Here is a 15,654-nt window from a genome sequence, read left to right on the forward strand (position 1 = left end):
CCTTGGACACCCTCAACTATGTACTGGGAGCCACTAGAAGAACAAAGAAGGCAGCTTGGACAATCACAGAGGTTTCTGAGACACTTGAATGTTGTCTAGAAAGTGGAGGAGAAAAGCACCCTTATGCACTGTTGATGAAAATGGTCATTGGTTCAGCCACTGTGGAAAACAGTATGGAGTTCCTCCAAAAATTAAAAATAAACCTATGACTTCTGGGTACATATAAAGAAAACAAACACAGAATATTAAAGAGATATCTACACTCCATATTCACAGCAACATTACTCACAACAGCCAAGATATGGAAACAACCTAAGTGCCCATCAACAGATGACTGAATAAAGAAGATGTGGTGTCTACATACAATGAAATATTACTCAGCCATGAAAAAGAAGAAAATCCTACTGTTTGGAATAACATGGATGGTCTTTCAGGGCATTATGCTGGGTGAAATAAGTCAGACATAGAAAGACAAACACTGCATGGTATCACTTATATGTGCAATATTTTTAAAAAAGGCAAACTCATAGAAATAGAGTGTAAAAGTGATTGCTATGGGCTAAGGGGTAGGGGAAAGAAGGGGAGATTGGTAACTTTGAGCTATGAGAAGAATAAGGTCTGAGGATCTACTGTATCACATGGTGACCTTGGTTGATAACACTCTATTGTGTAACTAAAATTTGTTAAGAGTAGAACTTATGTGTTCTCACACACAAAAAAATAAAATACATAAGGTGATGGATGTGGTATTTTAACTAGATGGGGAATCCTTTCACAATGTAAGTCTATAGTAAATCATCACTTTAATTAATTGATCTAATTTGTCAGTGATACCTCAATAAAGCTGAACATGTTAAAATAAAATAGCAACAGTTTTCCAGCTTAGTACAAACACTGGGACATAGGCCCATTAAAAGACTGAGATTTAATCATAAGTTTATAGAATGCCCTCCTCTCTGAAACTTACCACTACATCACCAGGCTCCAGTGCAGTAACAGGACCAGGTAGGAGAGGGTTAAGGGAGGACAAATGGTGGTGGAAGGAGACTTGACTTGGGGCAATGAACACACAATACAATAAACATATGGTATACACTTGAATCCTGTATAGTTTTATTAACCAATGTCACCTCAATAAATTCAATAAAATTTTTAAAAGATAAAAAAAATGATAATTTTAGAACTAAGAAATATATAAGCCAATATAAAAAAGTCAGTCGATGGGCTCAACAGCAGAATGTCGTGGGCAGAGAAAAAAAAAATCAGTGAACTTGGAGATAAAGCAATAGAAATTAGCCAATTTGAACAGAGAGAAAATAGACTATTAAGAAAAAGAACAGAGCCTAAGGGATCTGTGAAACAAAAGATCTCACAGGGCAGGAAAGATTAGGATCTCACTAATAGAAATAATGGCTAGAAACTTCCCAACTTGGGCAAAAGACACAAACCTAAAGATTGAAGCTCAGCTAATCTCAAACAGAATAAATTCAAAGGAATGCACACCATGGCATAATATAGTCAAACTCATGAAAACTAAAGACAAAGAAAAGAAAGTCGAGGAGAGAGAGAGAGAGAGAGAGAGAGAGAGAGAGAGAGAGAGAGATGACGGTTTACCTATGCAGAAGTATAAAAGCAATAGAAATTGCAGCATATTTCTCATCAGAAGCCTTATGGCTGGCGGGAGGTGGTGTGACCTTTCTCTGCGCTAAAGGAAAAGGACTGTCACCCCAGAATTCTACATCCAGCAAAATATCCTCCAGGAATAAAGGGAAATCAAAACATTCTCAGGTCAGAAAACTCAAAGAGAATTTGTCTCCAGCAATCTTATAAACAAATTTTCATTTTCTTTTTGAGTTTTTTTTCAATTATATTTCACTGTTGAAGCAAAAATTATAACACTGCCTGATGTGGTTTTAAATTTATATTAGAGAAAATATTTTAAGACAATTATATTGTAAATGGAGAAGAGTAAAGAGATGTAAAGGGTGTTAAACCTTCTACACTTCACCAGAGTAGCAAAATTTTAACAGAAGTAGACTATGATAAATTATGTAATACCTATAGAAACCACCAGGAAAAGCTATACAAACAGATACACTGAAACACTGCAGATAAATTTAAATTGAATTCTAGAAAATGTTCAAGTATCCCATAGGAAGGCAAGAAAAAGAAAGCAAGAACTTAAAAAGAAAAAAAATGCCAGAATTAAACCCCAGAATATCAATTATTACATTGACAGAAATTGACAATGTAAATTAAAAACATGTCCCAGATATATGCTACCTACAAGAAACTCATACCAAATATAATTATATAGGTTGGTTGAAAGTAAAAAAGAGGAAAAAAGATATATTAAGCAAACATTAATTTTAAAAAAAGCAGGAGTGGCTATATTAATATCAGATAAAATAAACTTCAGAGCAAAGAAAATGACAAGAGACATTACATGTAAAACAAACAATACTAAGAAGACATAACAATTCTAAATGTGTATATATTAAACATATCACAAAACAAGATAAAACATGTGAAGTAAAAACTGACAGAACTGAAGGAGAAATAGACAAACCCACAATTGCATTTGGAGGCTCCAGCATCCCTCCCTCAATAATTGATAGAAAACTGGATAGGAAGTCAGCAAGTACATAGCAAAACTCAACAGCACAATCAATCGCCAGGATCTAATTGACATTTATAGAACACCCCACACACCAACAGCAGATTGCACATTCTTTTCACGTTCCCATGGAACACATATGCTAGCGTAGACAATATTCTAAGCCATAAAACACCCTTAACAAACTGAAAAGAATTGAAATCTTACAAAATGTGTTCTCTGACCACTGGAATCAAAGTAGAAATAAGTATCAGAAAAAGTTTCAAATATTTAAATACTCATGAACAGTCCCGTGGGTCAAAGAGGAAGTCTTAAAGGAAATGTTCTAAAAATGGAAATGAATGAAAATAAAAATGCACCATATCAAAATTTGTGAGCACAGCTAAAGCATCGCTGAGAAAAAATGTACAGCACAGATGCTGACATTAGGAAAGGAGAAAAGTCTCAGATGAATAATATAAGCTCTCACCTCAAGAACCAGGAAAAGAAGACAAAATAAACACAGGTCAAACAGGAGGAAGGAAGTCAGTGAAATTGAAACCAAAACAAACAAAAAATAGAAAATCAATGAGAAGAAAGCTGGTTCTTTTAAAAGATCAATCAAATCTCTAGCAAGTCTAACAACAACAACAAAATCCAAGAGAGGAAAGACACGCCATCAGGATGAAACAGCTATCGTTACAGACCTTGCACACATCGAAGATAATCAGGAAATACTATGAACGACTCTACAGACATAAATTTGACAACTTAACTGAAATGGACCAATCCCTTCAAAAGTATAAACTACTATAATACACCAAACATAAAATATAAAAATTTCATAATTTATAACTATTAAGGAAATTGAATTTGTAAGTTTAAAACTTCCAAAAAAGAAAATTTCAGACACAGATAGTTGCACTGGAGAATTCTACCAAACATTTAAGGAAGACTTAACACAAGTGTACACAATTTATTCAGATATTATAAGAGGAGGCAACACTTTGCAATTCAGTTCATGAACCCAGTGTTACCCTGACACCAAAACATCACACACACACACACACACACACAACTATAGACCAATAATCCTAATGAATATAGATATGAAAGTAGTAAGCAATACATAAACAAATGGAATTAAGCAACATATAAAAAGAGTTATGCTCCATGACTAAGTGGGCCTTCTTTCAGAGATACAAGAAAATCCATCAATGTAATCCATCATATTGACAGGCTGCAAAAAATTTCATTATATCAATTGATGCAGTGAAAGTATTTGACAGAATTCAACATCTACTCATAATGAAATCTCAAAAAATTAAGAACAGATGGAAACTTCCTCAACTTCATAAAGACCATCTACAAGACAGCCTATAGCTAACATCATACTTAAAGGTGAAAGATTACATGCTTTTCACCTAAATCAGGAACAAGAAAAGATACCACCCAGTCTTGCCAATGCTGTTCCACATAGTACCAGGCGCTCTGGCCAGTGCAACAGTCAAGAAAAGGGGTAGAAGGGATACAGATCAGAGAGGGAAAAAACTGCCCCTATTTTCACAACATGATTGTTTATGTAGAAAATCCCAAGGAAAAAACCTAACTCTCCTAGAACTAATAAATGAGTTCAACAAGTTTGCAGGATATAAGATAAACATACGGCAATCAATTGTTTTTCTGTATCTCAGTAGCAAGCACACGAACACCAAAATTAAAAATACAATACCATTTACTATCATGCAAAACAAATGAAACACTTCTGTGTAAATCTAGCAAAAAGGTATAGGAGTTGTGTGCTGAAACTACAAACATTGATGAAATAAATCAAAAAGGTCTAAGTAAATGGAGAGATACACTATGTTCAAGCATCAGAAGACTCAGCACAGCAAAGATATCAATTCTCCAAAATTTATATACAGATTCAATACAGCTCCCATCAAAATCCCTGCAAGACTTTTTGTGCATATAGACAAGATTTTCTAAAGTCTGTGTGAAAAGGCAAAGGAGATAGAATAGTTAAAACAATTTTGAAAAAGAATAAAGTTGGAGAAATCAGTATACCCAATTTCAAGACATTATACAGCCACATAACCAAGAATGTGTGGTATTGGCAAAGAGATCAACACATAGACCAATGAAAGAGAATAGAAAACCTGCAAATAGACCCACATAAATATGCCCAACTGATTTTGACAAAGGTGTAAAAGTAAAGGAGGAAGGAGGGCTTTTTCAACAAATGTTGCTAGAGCAATTGGACACCGATAGGCAAAAATAAATCCTATCTAATAATAGACAAACATGGTAATTAACCGTACCTCCGACATGCTTTCCATTGGCTAATCAGGGCGATATGCAAATTAACTGCCAACCAAGATGGCGGCCGGCAGCCAGGCAGCTGAAGTGAACAGGAGGCTTGCTTGCTCCAGTGATGGAGGAAGCCAAGGTTCCCTGCCTGCTGCTGCCGGCCTCTGAGCTGCACTCTAAGAAACAATGTTGCAATTATAGAAGCTAAACAAACCCCAGAAACCTGCTTTTAGCCAGCCGGCCTCGGAGCTGGAGCTGCAACAGTGTTTCAGTTATAGAAGCCAAACAAACCCAGATACCTGCTTTCAGCAGCCGAGGTCTCAGAGCTGGAGCCGAGCCTCAGAGCTAAAGCCGGTTCTCAGCTCCAGTGACAGCCATAGAAGGTAAATAAATCCCAGAATAAAAAAAGAAAAAGAAAAAAAAGGAGAGGTTGGGAGCTCCAGTCACCCGCCAGCCTGAAAACGGCCCTCAGCCCCTCACCCAGACTGGCCAGGCACCCCAGTGGGGACCCCCACCCTGAAGGGGGTGTGACCAGCTGCAAACAGCCATCAGCCCATCATCCAGGCTGGCCAGGCACCCAAGCGGGACCCCCACCCTGATCCGGGACACCCTTCAGGGCAAAACAGTCGGCCCCCACCCGTGCACCAGGCCTCTATCCTATATAGTAAAAGGGTAATATGCAAACTGACCCTAACAGCAGAAGGACTGGGAATGACTGGTCACTATGACACACACTGACCACCAGGGGGCAGACGCTCAATGCAGGAGCTGCCCTCTGGTGGTCAGGGCACTCTCACATGGGAGGAGCTCTGCTCAGCCACAAGCCAGGCTGATGGCTGCCAGTACAGCGGTGGTGGTGGGAGCCTCTCCTGCCTCCTCAGCAGCGCCAAGGATGTCCTACTGCAGTTTAGGCCTGCTTCCCGCTGGCAAGTGGACATCCCCCGAGGGCTGCCGGGCTGCCAGAGGGATGTCTGATTGCCATCCTAGGCCCAATCTGCCTAAGCCAGCAGGTGGTCATCCCCTGAGGGGTCCCAGACTGCAAGAGTGCACAGGCCAGGCTGAGGGGACCCCCCCTCCCCCCTGAGTGCACAAATTTTTGTGCACCGAGCCTCTAGTAAATTAATAAATAAAAATCCTGGACATAAATCTCACACCTTATAAAAAACCAATTTAAAATGGATCATTGCCAAACCAGTTTGGCTCAGTGGATAGAGCATTGGACTGCGGACTGAAGGGTCCCAGGTTCGATTCTGGTCAAGGTCATGTACCTTGGTTGTGGGTGCATCCCCGGTGGGGGGTGTGCAGGAGGCAGCTGATGGATCTTTCTCTCTCATCAATGTTTCTTTTTTTTTTTCTCCCCCCCCCCCTCATCAATGTTTCTAACTCTCTATCCCTCTCCCTTCCTCTCTATGAAAAACCAATAAAATATATTTAAAAAAAATAAAATGGATCATCAATTTAAATGTATAATGTAATATTTAAAAACTTTTAGAAAAAATTAAAAAGGTAATCTTTGGGACCTAAAGCTAGCAAAGAATTCTTAAACTTGACACCAAATGGAGAATCCATAAAAAGGAAATTTGATAAGTTAGACTTCTTATCAAAACTAAAACATTTACTCAGTGAAACATCCTATTAGGAAGATGAGAAGATAAGCTACAGATTGGGAGGAAATATAAAACCACATATCCAATAAAGGGCTAATAAGGAACATGAACAACTCTTAGAACTCACCAGACAACAGAAAACAATAACAAAAACCCAAACAGCCACTATTCCATCAAAAAGGATATAGAGATGGCAAATTAACAGGTGAAGAGATATTCAGCAACATCAATCATAAAGAGAAATGCAAATTAAAACTATAATAAGGTATCAATACAGACCTATCAGAATGACTAAAATAAAAAATAGTGACAAACCAAATGCTGATGAGGATGCATAAAAAGTAGATCGCTCAGACATTGTTGATGGGAATGTAGTCTCTTCAAAAAGTTAAACATGCAGATATCACATGACCTAGCAATTTCATTTCTGGGCATTTTTCCTGAAATGAAAATTACAATTACACAAAAACCTATACATATATGTTCATAGTAGCTTTATCTGTAATAGCCAAAATGAAGGGGGAAAAAGTCAAACGTCCTTCGATGAGTGAATGGCTACATCACCTGTTGTGATGCAGGCGTGCGATGGACTACATAAAAGGAATGAACTTCCGGCACATGCAACACCATGGATGAATCTAGAGAATTACACTGAGTGGGGTGGGAGGGAGGCCAACCTCTGAAGATTCATACTACATAATTCCATTTATATAACATCCTTGAAATAATACAGATTAGTGGTTGCCAGGGGTTGAGAAAGGTGGGGGCAGGAGGAAGTGGGTGTAGCTATAAAGGGATGGAGAAGTTCTGCATTTTATCTATCTCAGTGGCGACATCCTGGTTGTGATGTTGTACTAGAGTTTGGCGAGATGTTAGCATTGGGTAGGGAAAGGGGAGAGTCAAGATTATTTCTTACAAGTTCATATGCACCTACAATTACCCCCAAATATGTTTACAGTAATTTAATTTAAAAAACAGACTCAAGAGCCAAGAATTGCTTCTCCCTCTGTGCTCTAACCATGCTTCCCACAAAGGCAGATGTGAAGAGCTACCATACTTCTGGGATCAGGGGAGGGGTGGTGAGTGAAGAAAAGCAGGAGATACCCAAACCACCTCCCAGCTGCCTTGTACCCCAAATACCACTGTGCTGCCCACGATTTCATGGAAGTGAGGGCATGGCAACCAGGGGGAAATGAAAGAGAGGTGTCTATAACCTATGCACACGGGGCATGTGGTACGTGGCGGACCTGAGGGAAGCAGGAGAGCATCCCAGAGTTAACGAGGGTTGGGGTTCCAGGCAAGGAGTACAGACCATTCAGTCTGTGGCCACAGGCCACTGTCACTGCTGCATGGACAGTGCCCATTCAACAGGTGCCGATTTTCAGCTCACCAGATTTTTCCAGAGAGGCTGTGTCCCCAGAGTATTTCCCCAAATCTAATAAAGCTTTCACTTAGTGAACATCCTCTGTGTGCCAGGCACCAGACCACTGCTTGCTGGCCCTCTGCATCGCCATGGTCCTAACCACAGGGAGGGCTGCTGTCCTCATGCCCTAGCCTCGGGAGCCGGGTTCCGGGGCACAGCAGGGATGTCGGGTCAAGGCCAGCCCTCTTGCCCTAGACCACGTGCCTCTGCTTGTGTGGGTGCTCTGGCCTTCATGCGTTCCCTGTGGGAGGGAGCATTGGATTAAACCTCACCTCCCCGCAAGACGGAAAACAGCATTCAGCCTCAAGAGCCCAGGCGGTATTTCTGGGCCAATTAAATCAGAGAGGCTGCTAATGTGTAATTGGTTTTAAAATCAGCAGACTTGCCTATCTCTGGTTGACAATATTTAAATAGCCAAACGTCCCATCCTGAGTGGTGGTTGTAAACCATGACCGAGGCCTTCTGCAGAGGCAGCCGCCTTCTGTCAGCTCCCTCCTTGACAGCAGTGTCCCAGCTCTGATTGGCTGCTGGGGATAAATATTTACGGGACTGTGTAAACGGAGGCATCTGCCTCCAGGCCTGTTGGCTGGATCTCCACAGCAGCACCCAGGAAAGCCAGCAGGCTGCGGTGGGGTGGGTGGGGGCTCTCCGAGCTGGCTATCCTTTTCCTATAAATTGACAGGCGCTGTAGTCTTCCAGACTCAGGGCCGAATGTATAATTAAATTTCCAGACCAGGATAACAGTGTTGGCTCCTTCTGGGTTCAGAAAGCCACAGCTCGCTGGGGAGGAAGGTCCTGAGAGGATATGAACATCCCTCCGGGGGTCCCTAAATTATGGGCGCCTGCCAAGCCCTGCTGTTGGGTTAGGCCCAGCTCTGCAGCTGACACCTCTAAGGGTGGGGTTCCCTCAACCCGTGGGAGACACAGCCTCCTCCATTCCTTGGGGATGAGATTCCCCTCGGGGATATAAATGAAGACCTAAAGCAACGAAGTGCCCAGGACAGGGCCCAGCATCAAGGGGGACCGCCATGCACAGAGGCCACTAACAATGGGGTCCCAACCTTGGCTGCACCAGGTGGTGCTTAAAAATGGAGATCCCCGGCCTCCCCCTGACCTACTGGGAAAGCACTGGACCTGAGGAATCTGGTTGTATGTGTGTGTGTGTGTGTGTGTGTGTGTGTGTGTTTTAAGGGGTTCATTAGAGAACCCTGATGTCATTGGCCAGCCCCAGTCACAAGGACAGCAGTTGGCATAAGCCTCAAGTCCTAGTTGGCACAGGAAGCCCTCCTGGGCTAGGACAGGCAGAGGGGTGAGGTCCACAAATGCCCTCCGGACTCCTTTTGGAGATACTCCTTTGGTTTTATCCTATTTGTGTCCTAATAATCCTGCTTATTCCAGTCTCCCCAATAAAGACCAGTGATTGTCCTGGTGGGGCTGGTAGCCTTGACTCTCCCAGGAGGTCTCTTGGCATTGGCTGTGGATGACCGGGCTGCCAATGGAGACGACAATACACACACTTCCTGCACCACGTTGTCAGTGAGCGCTGTATGAGAAGCACTGTGTGAGGGGCTGTGGAGGTGTGGGGACACTGAGCACATAGGGAGGGCATGGACTTCATAGCAGACATCTGGCCCTACTGCTTGTGGGCTGTGCCACAGTGGCGCCACTGGACTTCTGTGACCTCCACCCTCTCAATGGCATCGCAGGGAGGTTGGGCTGAGGAACCTGGGACCTCACAGAGGGAGCCAGCCTGCCTGGGGGTGGGTGGACCGCCTCTTCTGTTGAGGAGAGAGGGTTAATGAAATCAATAGCCTCGCTGGGCCTCAGTTGACCCCATGAGAATTTAAGGGCAGATTTCATTTGAGCACAGGCCTTGTGCAGGACAGCACCTGCCTGGGCCCACTACCATCAGCACTGGTCTCTGCCCTATTCCCAGAAGGGAGGTGGAGACCTTGGGCCTTCAGCAGAGATGGCCTGAAGAGCACTCACCCCATGGTGTTAATTGTGATGCCGCTATGGGCTGGAAAGATGTCCCAGCCCCATAACCACCAGACAGGCCTGCCTGGAACCAGGAGAGAGTAGCTTCCCAGGAGTTAGGAATTGGGGAGTATTGTTTGCAATGACGGCCGCTGTTCTTGGGTCTGTTGCCCTCGCCTTTCCTCCCTGCTGAACCCTTCATGATGCCTGACTAGTGATGGCTGGTCCCCTTGCATCATTAACTTCTTCCGAACGCATTCTCTGTTCACCTTCTGCCTCACATGAAGGTGGTATCCCCTCAGGGTTACACATCCCTGTGCCCTTTCAAAGACTCTTTTCCTTGACACTCATGTCCCCAAGGGCCAGGTCAGGTAGGTGGCTTTATTCTCCCTGTTCCCACTCCCAAATGACTCCTCCTCCTCCCTTTCCCTTGGAGTTGCACCTGCTAGACGTTCACCCTCCCATCACAGCCAACACTCCCTTAATTGCTGTGTTCCACCAACCTTCTCACAACTCATCAGCGTGCAGATCTGGGCTCCTGGTTCAGCTTCCTCCTCCCCATCACTACTCCAATCACCGTCCCGGTAGTTTCAATGTCCATGTGGATACCCAATTCACATCCTCTTCTCTCAGACTCTCAACCTCCCAACAGTGGCAGTCCAACATCAGTCCCCACTCCCATAATCACATCTTGGAATTCAGGACCAGGGACATCTCCTGAAGTCTCAGTTTCAAGCATCCAAACTTCTGACCATACTCGTCACCTTTTGATTCACACAGTCGGTTACCCCCATTGCAACATGACTCGTGTCAATGACATCCCACAAACCATGAACTGCACTACCTATTTCCATTATCCATTATGCACCTCTGTCTTTCACTTCCCTCCCATCATGAGATAAATTGTGTTCTCCCAAAATTCCTAAGATGAAGTCCTAACCCCCAGTTTCTCAGAATGAGACTGTGTTTGGACATGGAGTCTTTATTGAGGTAATTAAGTAAAATGAAGTCATCAGGATGGGACCTAATCCAACTTGACTGGTGTCCTTATAAGAAGAGGAAATTAGGACACAGTGTAAAGACCAGGTGAAGACACAAGGAAAGACAGCCATCCGCAAGCCAAGGGGAGGGACCTCAGAAGAAACTGACCCGATACCTCGATCTCAGACCTGCAGCTTCCATATTTGTGAGAAAATACATTTCTGTTGGGTTAGCACTCAGAATGTGGTACTTTTTTATGGTAGCCCTAGCAGACTCAGTTTAGATTCCAACATTATAACCATTCCCTTCCCACACCTTCCCCCTTTCTCTAGGTCTTATTCACCAAACTTGGCTAAACCTGGTGATATACCTTCTCCTTGCCTGAACCGGAGGAGCTGAACATTGTGGAGGGAAACTGCAAAACAATGCTAATTAGTTTTTCCTAAATGTATGACCCCAAATTCTCAAATATGAGCTTGACACAGTCCATAAATCTTATCAAGTTTCATGAGTAAGCTCTCTTTCCTACTTTCCAAGAGGCTATTTCATGCATTCTCTCTCTCTCTCTCTCTCTCTCTCTCTCTCTCCTCATCTGAGGATATTTTTCCATTGACTTTTAGAGAGAATGGAAGGGAGGGTGAGAAAGAGAGAGAGAGAGAGAGAGAGAGAGATGTGGGAGAGACACATTGATTGGTTGTCTCTCACATGCACCCTGACCAGGGCCATGGATCGAGCCTGCAACTGAGATTCATGCTCTTGACCCAAATCAAACCTAGGACCCTTCAGTCTATGCCTGATGTTCCATCCACTGAGTCAAGCTGGTTAGGACTCATGCATTCTCTTTTGTCTTCAGAATACCATCCTCTGCCACTCAGCTCATGGCCATGCTCTGCTAATCTGAGACCAGAAGTTACCAGTTGGAAACCTCCTCATACTTCCACTACCACAGCACAGTCTTATGGACCTCTGGTCTCCATTTTCCTGGCACCAACCAAAGGTCTCTATTATCTGGGTTCCATCTTCTTCTTTCTTTGCAATCATTTTACCCCTTTATTTATCACCTCTCTTCTCATTAACAATTATCCTATGGGATTATGTCCACGTATTTGTCTACATACTATCATGCCCTTGCGTTTACTAATAAAAACACTTCCTTTGACCCCAACCCTCTTCCAGCAACTCCCTCATTTTTCTGCTCCTTTTAATCCCATAATGTCTGAAAAGAGTCATCCACACTTACTAATTCTACTCATTGACCTCAAACACAATTTCCTCCTGCTGTTGGATCACTTCCATCAGCATATGACCATTCATTCTTCCCACTACTCCAGTCTGGCCTTTGTGAAGGTCACTGGTGACTCTTCCTTGAGCTCTCTGCAGCATTCGGTGTGGCTGGCCACTTCTTCCTTCCATCTTGGATCTTTGTGACTCATCTGGTTTTCTCTTGATTTCAGGGCTGCTTTCTCAATGCCCTCAGCGTCTTTCTCTATCTGACCTCTGACGCCCCATTCTTCTGCTTCTAGATGATCTCACTCAAGTCCATGACTAAATATCACTTATGTGCTGATGGCTCTCAAATTTATATCTCCATGTTGACCTCTCTCTTGAGTTCCAGACACATAGATCTAATTTGATGTCTCCACTTAGATGACTCAAGGCATCTCAGACCTGACATACTTGGAAAGGACTTCTCCATTTCATAGCCACTTTCTCAACCTGATTCCCATCTCAGCGAATAGGACCACCATCTATTCAGTTGCTCAAATAAAAGACCTGGAAACACTTCTCACTTCTTTTGTCCTTCTTCTTCTACTTTGAAATATATCTAGACCCCACCCATGTCTTTCTATTCTCCCTCTTAATCCTAGCCCAAGCTGTCATAATCTTTTACTTTTACACTGAAATTGTTTTCTAAATGGTCTCCCCATTTGCCTTCTGTGGGAAAGGGCTGCTCCAGAGAAGAGGGCTCTGGGAAGAAATGGTTTCCTGCCACACAGACGACACAGTCAGTGCTAACTGGATTAATTGGATTTCCAAAGGGAAGGCGTGTGCACCCCCTCCTTTCTGTCACGTTTCCCACAGAAACAGTACTTCCATTCAGAAAACCAGATCAAGTGCCATTAACAAATTAATTCCAATTAGGGCAGCCCAAGCACTGAGACCTCCAGGCAATCCCTGGCAGTCCTGCAGCGAGATGGCTTGGCCTGGCCTGCTAATAAAGTGGAAACCGTACTGGAAGCAAAAGTGATTATTTTGATGCCTGTCACTGTCCCCGGAGGGGAGAAGAGTGGGATTTGATTAGACCATGGTCTACTGAGGGAATGAACTCACTTTCAAATGATGTTATTAATTCTCCAATTTGGCGGCTAGGTTCATGAGAACAGGCTCAGCTCTCCAACTTCCCTGTGGCCTGTGCAACCCCGATTTAGAACCAAGCATTCACAGGTGCCCAATAATTGAATGAAAGAATAGTTCATTGGTAAGTGGGAAATAAGTCTGGGCCCCAGTACTCCTAATAACCCTTCCTTCTTTTATTTAACAAATACAACTGGGCCCTTACTGTTCTCCTGGACCTTATTGACTGGGGGAGGGCAGCAGATAATCAGCAGGAATCAAGCAAATGAAAAACTGACTTTGGGGGGTGAAACATGCAATCAAGAGGAGAAAACAGGACCAAGGGGCAGAATATAATTGGGGATAAATGCTCAAGGAAGTCCTGAGGTGTTGAAGCTGAGCTGAGCTCTGAGTAGTGCAAAGAGCCGGCCAGCCCTGTGGGATGAACGTTCTAGGGAGGGGACCAGAAAATGCAGTGCCTATTGCCAGAGATCCAGGCCTGCTACCTCCTCACTCTACCAGTATGGTCAGCATGGTCACTTTGCCAGCCTGGCTGCTCTCCTCATGGTACTGGGCAGAGCAGATGTCCCTGATGGGCAGTCCGCTTTGCCCACCCCCAGTCTGCCAGCTTGTATGCCACCTATCTCTCCTGCAGCTCTCACTCATGTCACAGGGATTTGCACAATTTCCACCTCTTCCAACAAAGCCTTTTGAAATCTTCCCAATTAGAAGGGCTTCCCACTCTGAAGTCCTGATGCACTTATTTGGCACTGCTGTCTCTGTTACCTTACGTGGGTAAATATCGCATTACTGTGTATTTGAACCTGCTCCCCCATGCCCTCTCTTCCCCTGTTCTTATCTGGTGGGCTGGAGGGCACTTCATCCTCTCTATCTCTTACACTCCCCAGGCCTAGCACAAGTCCTCAGCTTGCAGACACTTGGGGAGTCTAGATAGAAACCGGGCCAGATAAAAACCTGGGGACAGATGGAGGCTTATGGAAGTCTCACCTCTCATCCAGGAGTCTCTAACATGGGCAAGAAAGGAAGGCTCTCCCAGTTCCTGGGAATAGAGCTGGCTTTGGATTTGAAAAGTAGTTTCCAGAAGGATGATTTTAAAATGTTAAGACTATAACTGGATTTCTTATAGGGGTGCTTGGAAACTCTCAGCTTAACTATGAAAAGTTTAGGACCAAAAATTCATATAAAGAAGGCAGCCAACTACCCTCCCAGAGGTGGGCTCCATCCCAAATCCTCATCTGACGGCTCTCCCAGCAACTCAGACCTCTCAAATGAGAACCACCCCTGCCAACAAGTAAAGCACAACTGCTTAATTGCTGCCAGCCTTCCTCCAGTTCAAAATCTCCCCCCACCCCACCCCCAGTGTTCCCAGAAATCCCAGGATTCCAGCCAGTGTCACCCAGAGAGCTGGAGCATGGTCAGATGAAATAAAAGGTACCAAAGGTGCCTTCAGCGTCAAGGAACCTCAGCTGACAGCAAGACTTGCCACCGGGTCCTGAGTTGGAGGGAGGCCTCAGCTCCAGTGCGATGGCAGATGGGGATGAGGCATGGTTCCCGACCCTGGTGGAGGGAAAGCCGATGGACGTGAGGATGAGATGGGCGTGGAGATGCGCTGGGCACTGCGGCTGACCTTTCACGAGGACTGTCCTGGCCTCAGCCCACTGGCTCCTCCCGTCTGATGTCAGCAGGCCGATTGGAGGCAAGCGTTCGTCCTCGTTGGAAGCCATTTTGACTATCTTTCTCAACTGAGTGAACAGATCCCCCTCACTGAGACGGCGGAAATTAATGACAACATCCAAGACAAAGAACTGTGGGGAAACAGGTCAAACACATCACTCACGGCAGCCGGGCCAGGTGCCAGGCCTTCACTGAACCTTCAGATCTGAGAATGGATGGAGATGTTCAGGCCCAAGGTTCCCATGTAGTCATGGCTCCGAGTAGTCACAATTTGGGGACCACCTCAACTTTGTTAACTGTGCGGGACTCCAAGCTGCTCCAATCCAAAGAAGTTCACATTAAACTTAGCTAAATGAACACTTGCTTTTGTGGTTGTTAGTTCTTATAAAAGCACTGCTTTTACGGGCAATTGAGTATAATTGGCACAACCACTGTTGGGGGACAGTGTCTATTAAAACGAAAATGTGCATACTCTATGACTCAGCAATTGCTCTTACAAATACACATTTTAGCCTAAGGCTTAGAGAAACATATACCCTTGTGCCCCGAAACATGTATACGGGAATGTACATATGAGCAGTTTGCATCAGCAAAATGGCAGAGAGAACCTAAAGGTCTCCAGTAGGAGACGGCTGAGTAAAATGTATGTACTTGTCCAGTGTATGCCTACCCAGCAGTGAAAAAGAACAAACTAGTTGCATATACAGATATAGGGATAGATCTCAAACACA

The 15,654-nt window shown here is 44.1% G+C and overlaps 1 protein-coding gene across 1 annotated transcript in view; it reads right to left on the reverse strand.

The window, feature by feature from the left end:
• Window positions 1-15,654, reverse strand: part of CHAT (choline O-acetyltransferase) — a 55,606-nt gene that overhangs the window by 25,232 nt on the left and 14,720 nt on the right. The window contains exon 8 of the mRNA XM_070431939.1: window positions 14,877-15,054. Coding sequence (XP_070288040.1) covers window positions 14,877-15,054 — 178 coding nt within the window. The remainder of the gene's footprint in view (window positions 1-14,876; window positions 15,055-15,654) is intronic.

The sequence above is a fragment of the Myotis yumanensis genome, unplaced genomic scaffold (assembly GCF_028538775.1).
Source record: "Myotis yumanensis isolate MYYU_CA2020_CCGP unplaced genomic scaffold, mMyoYum1.0.hap1 SCAF_13, whole genome shotgun sequence".
In the NCBI taxonomy this organism is placed as follows: domain Eukaryota; kingdom Metazoa; phylum Chordata; class Mammalia; order Chiroptera; family Vespertilionidae; genus Myotis; species Myotis yumanensis.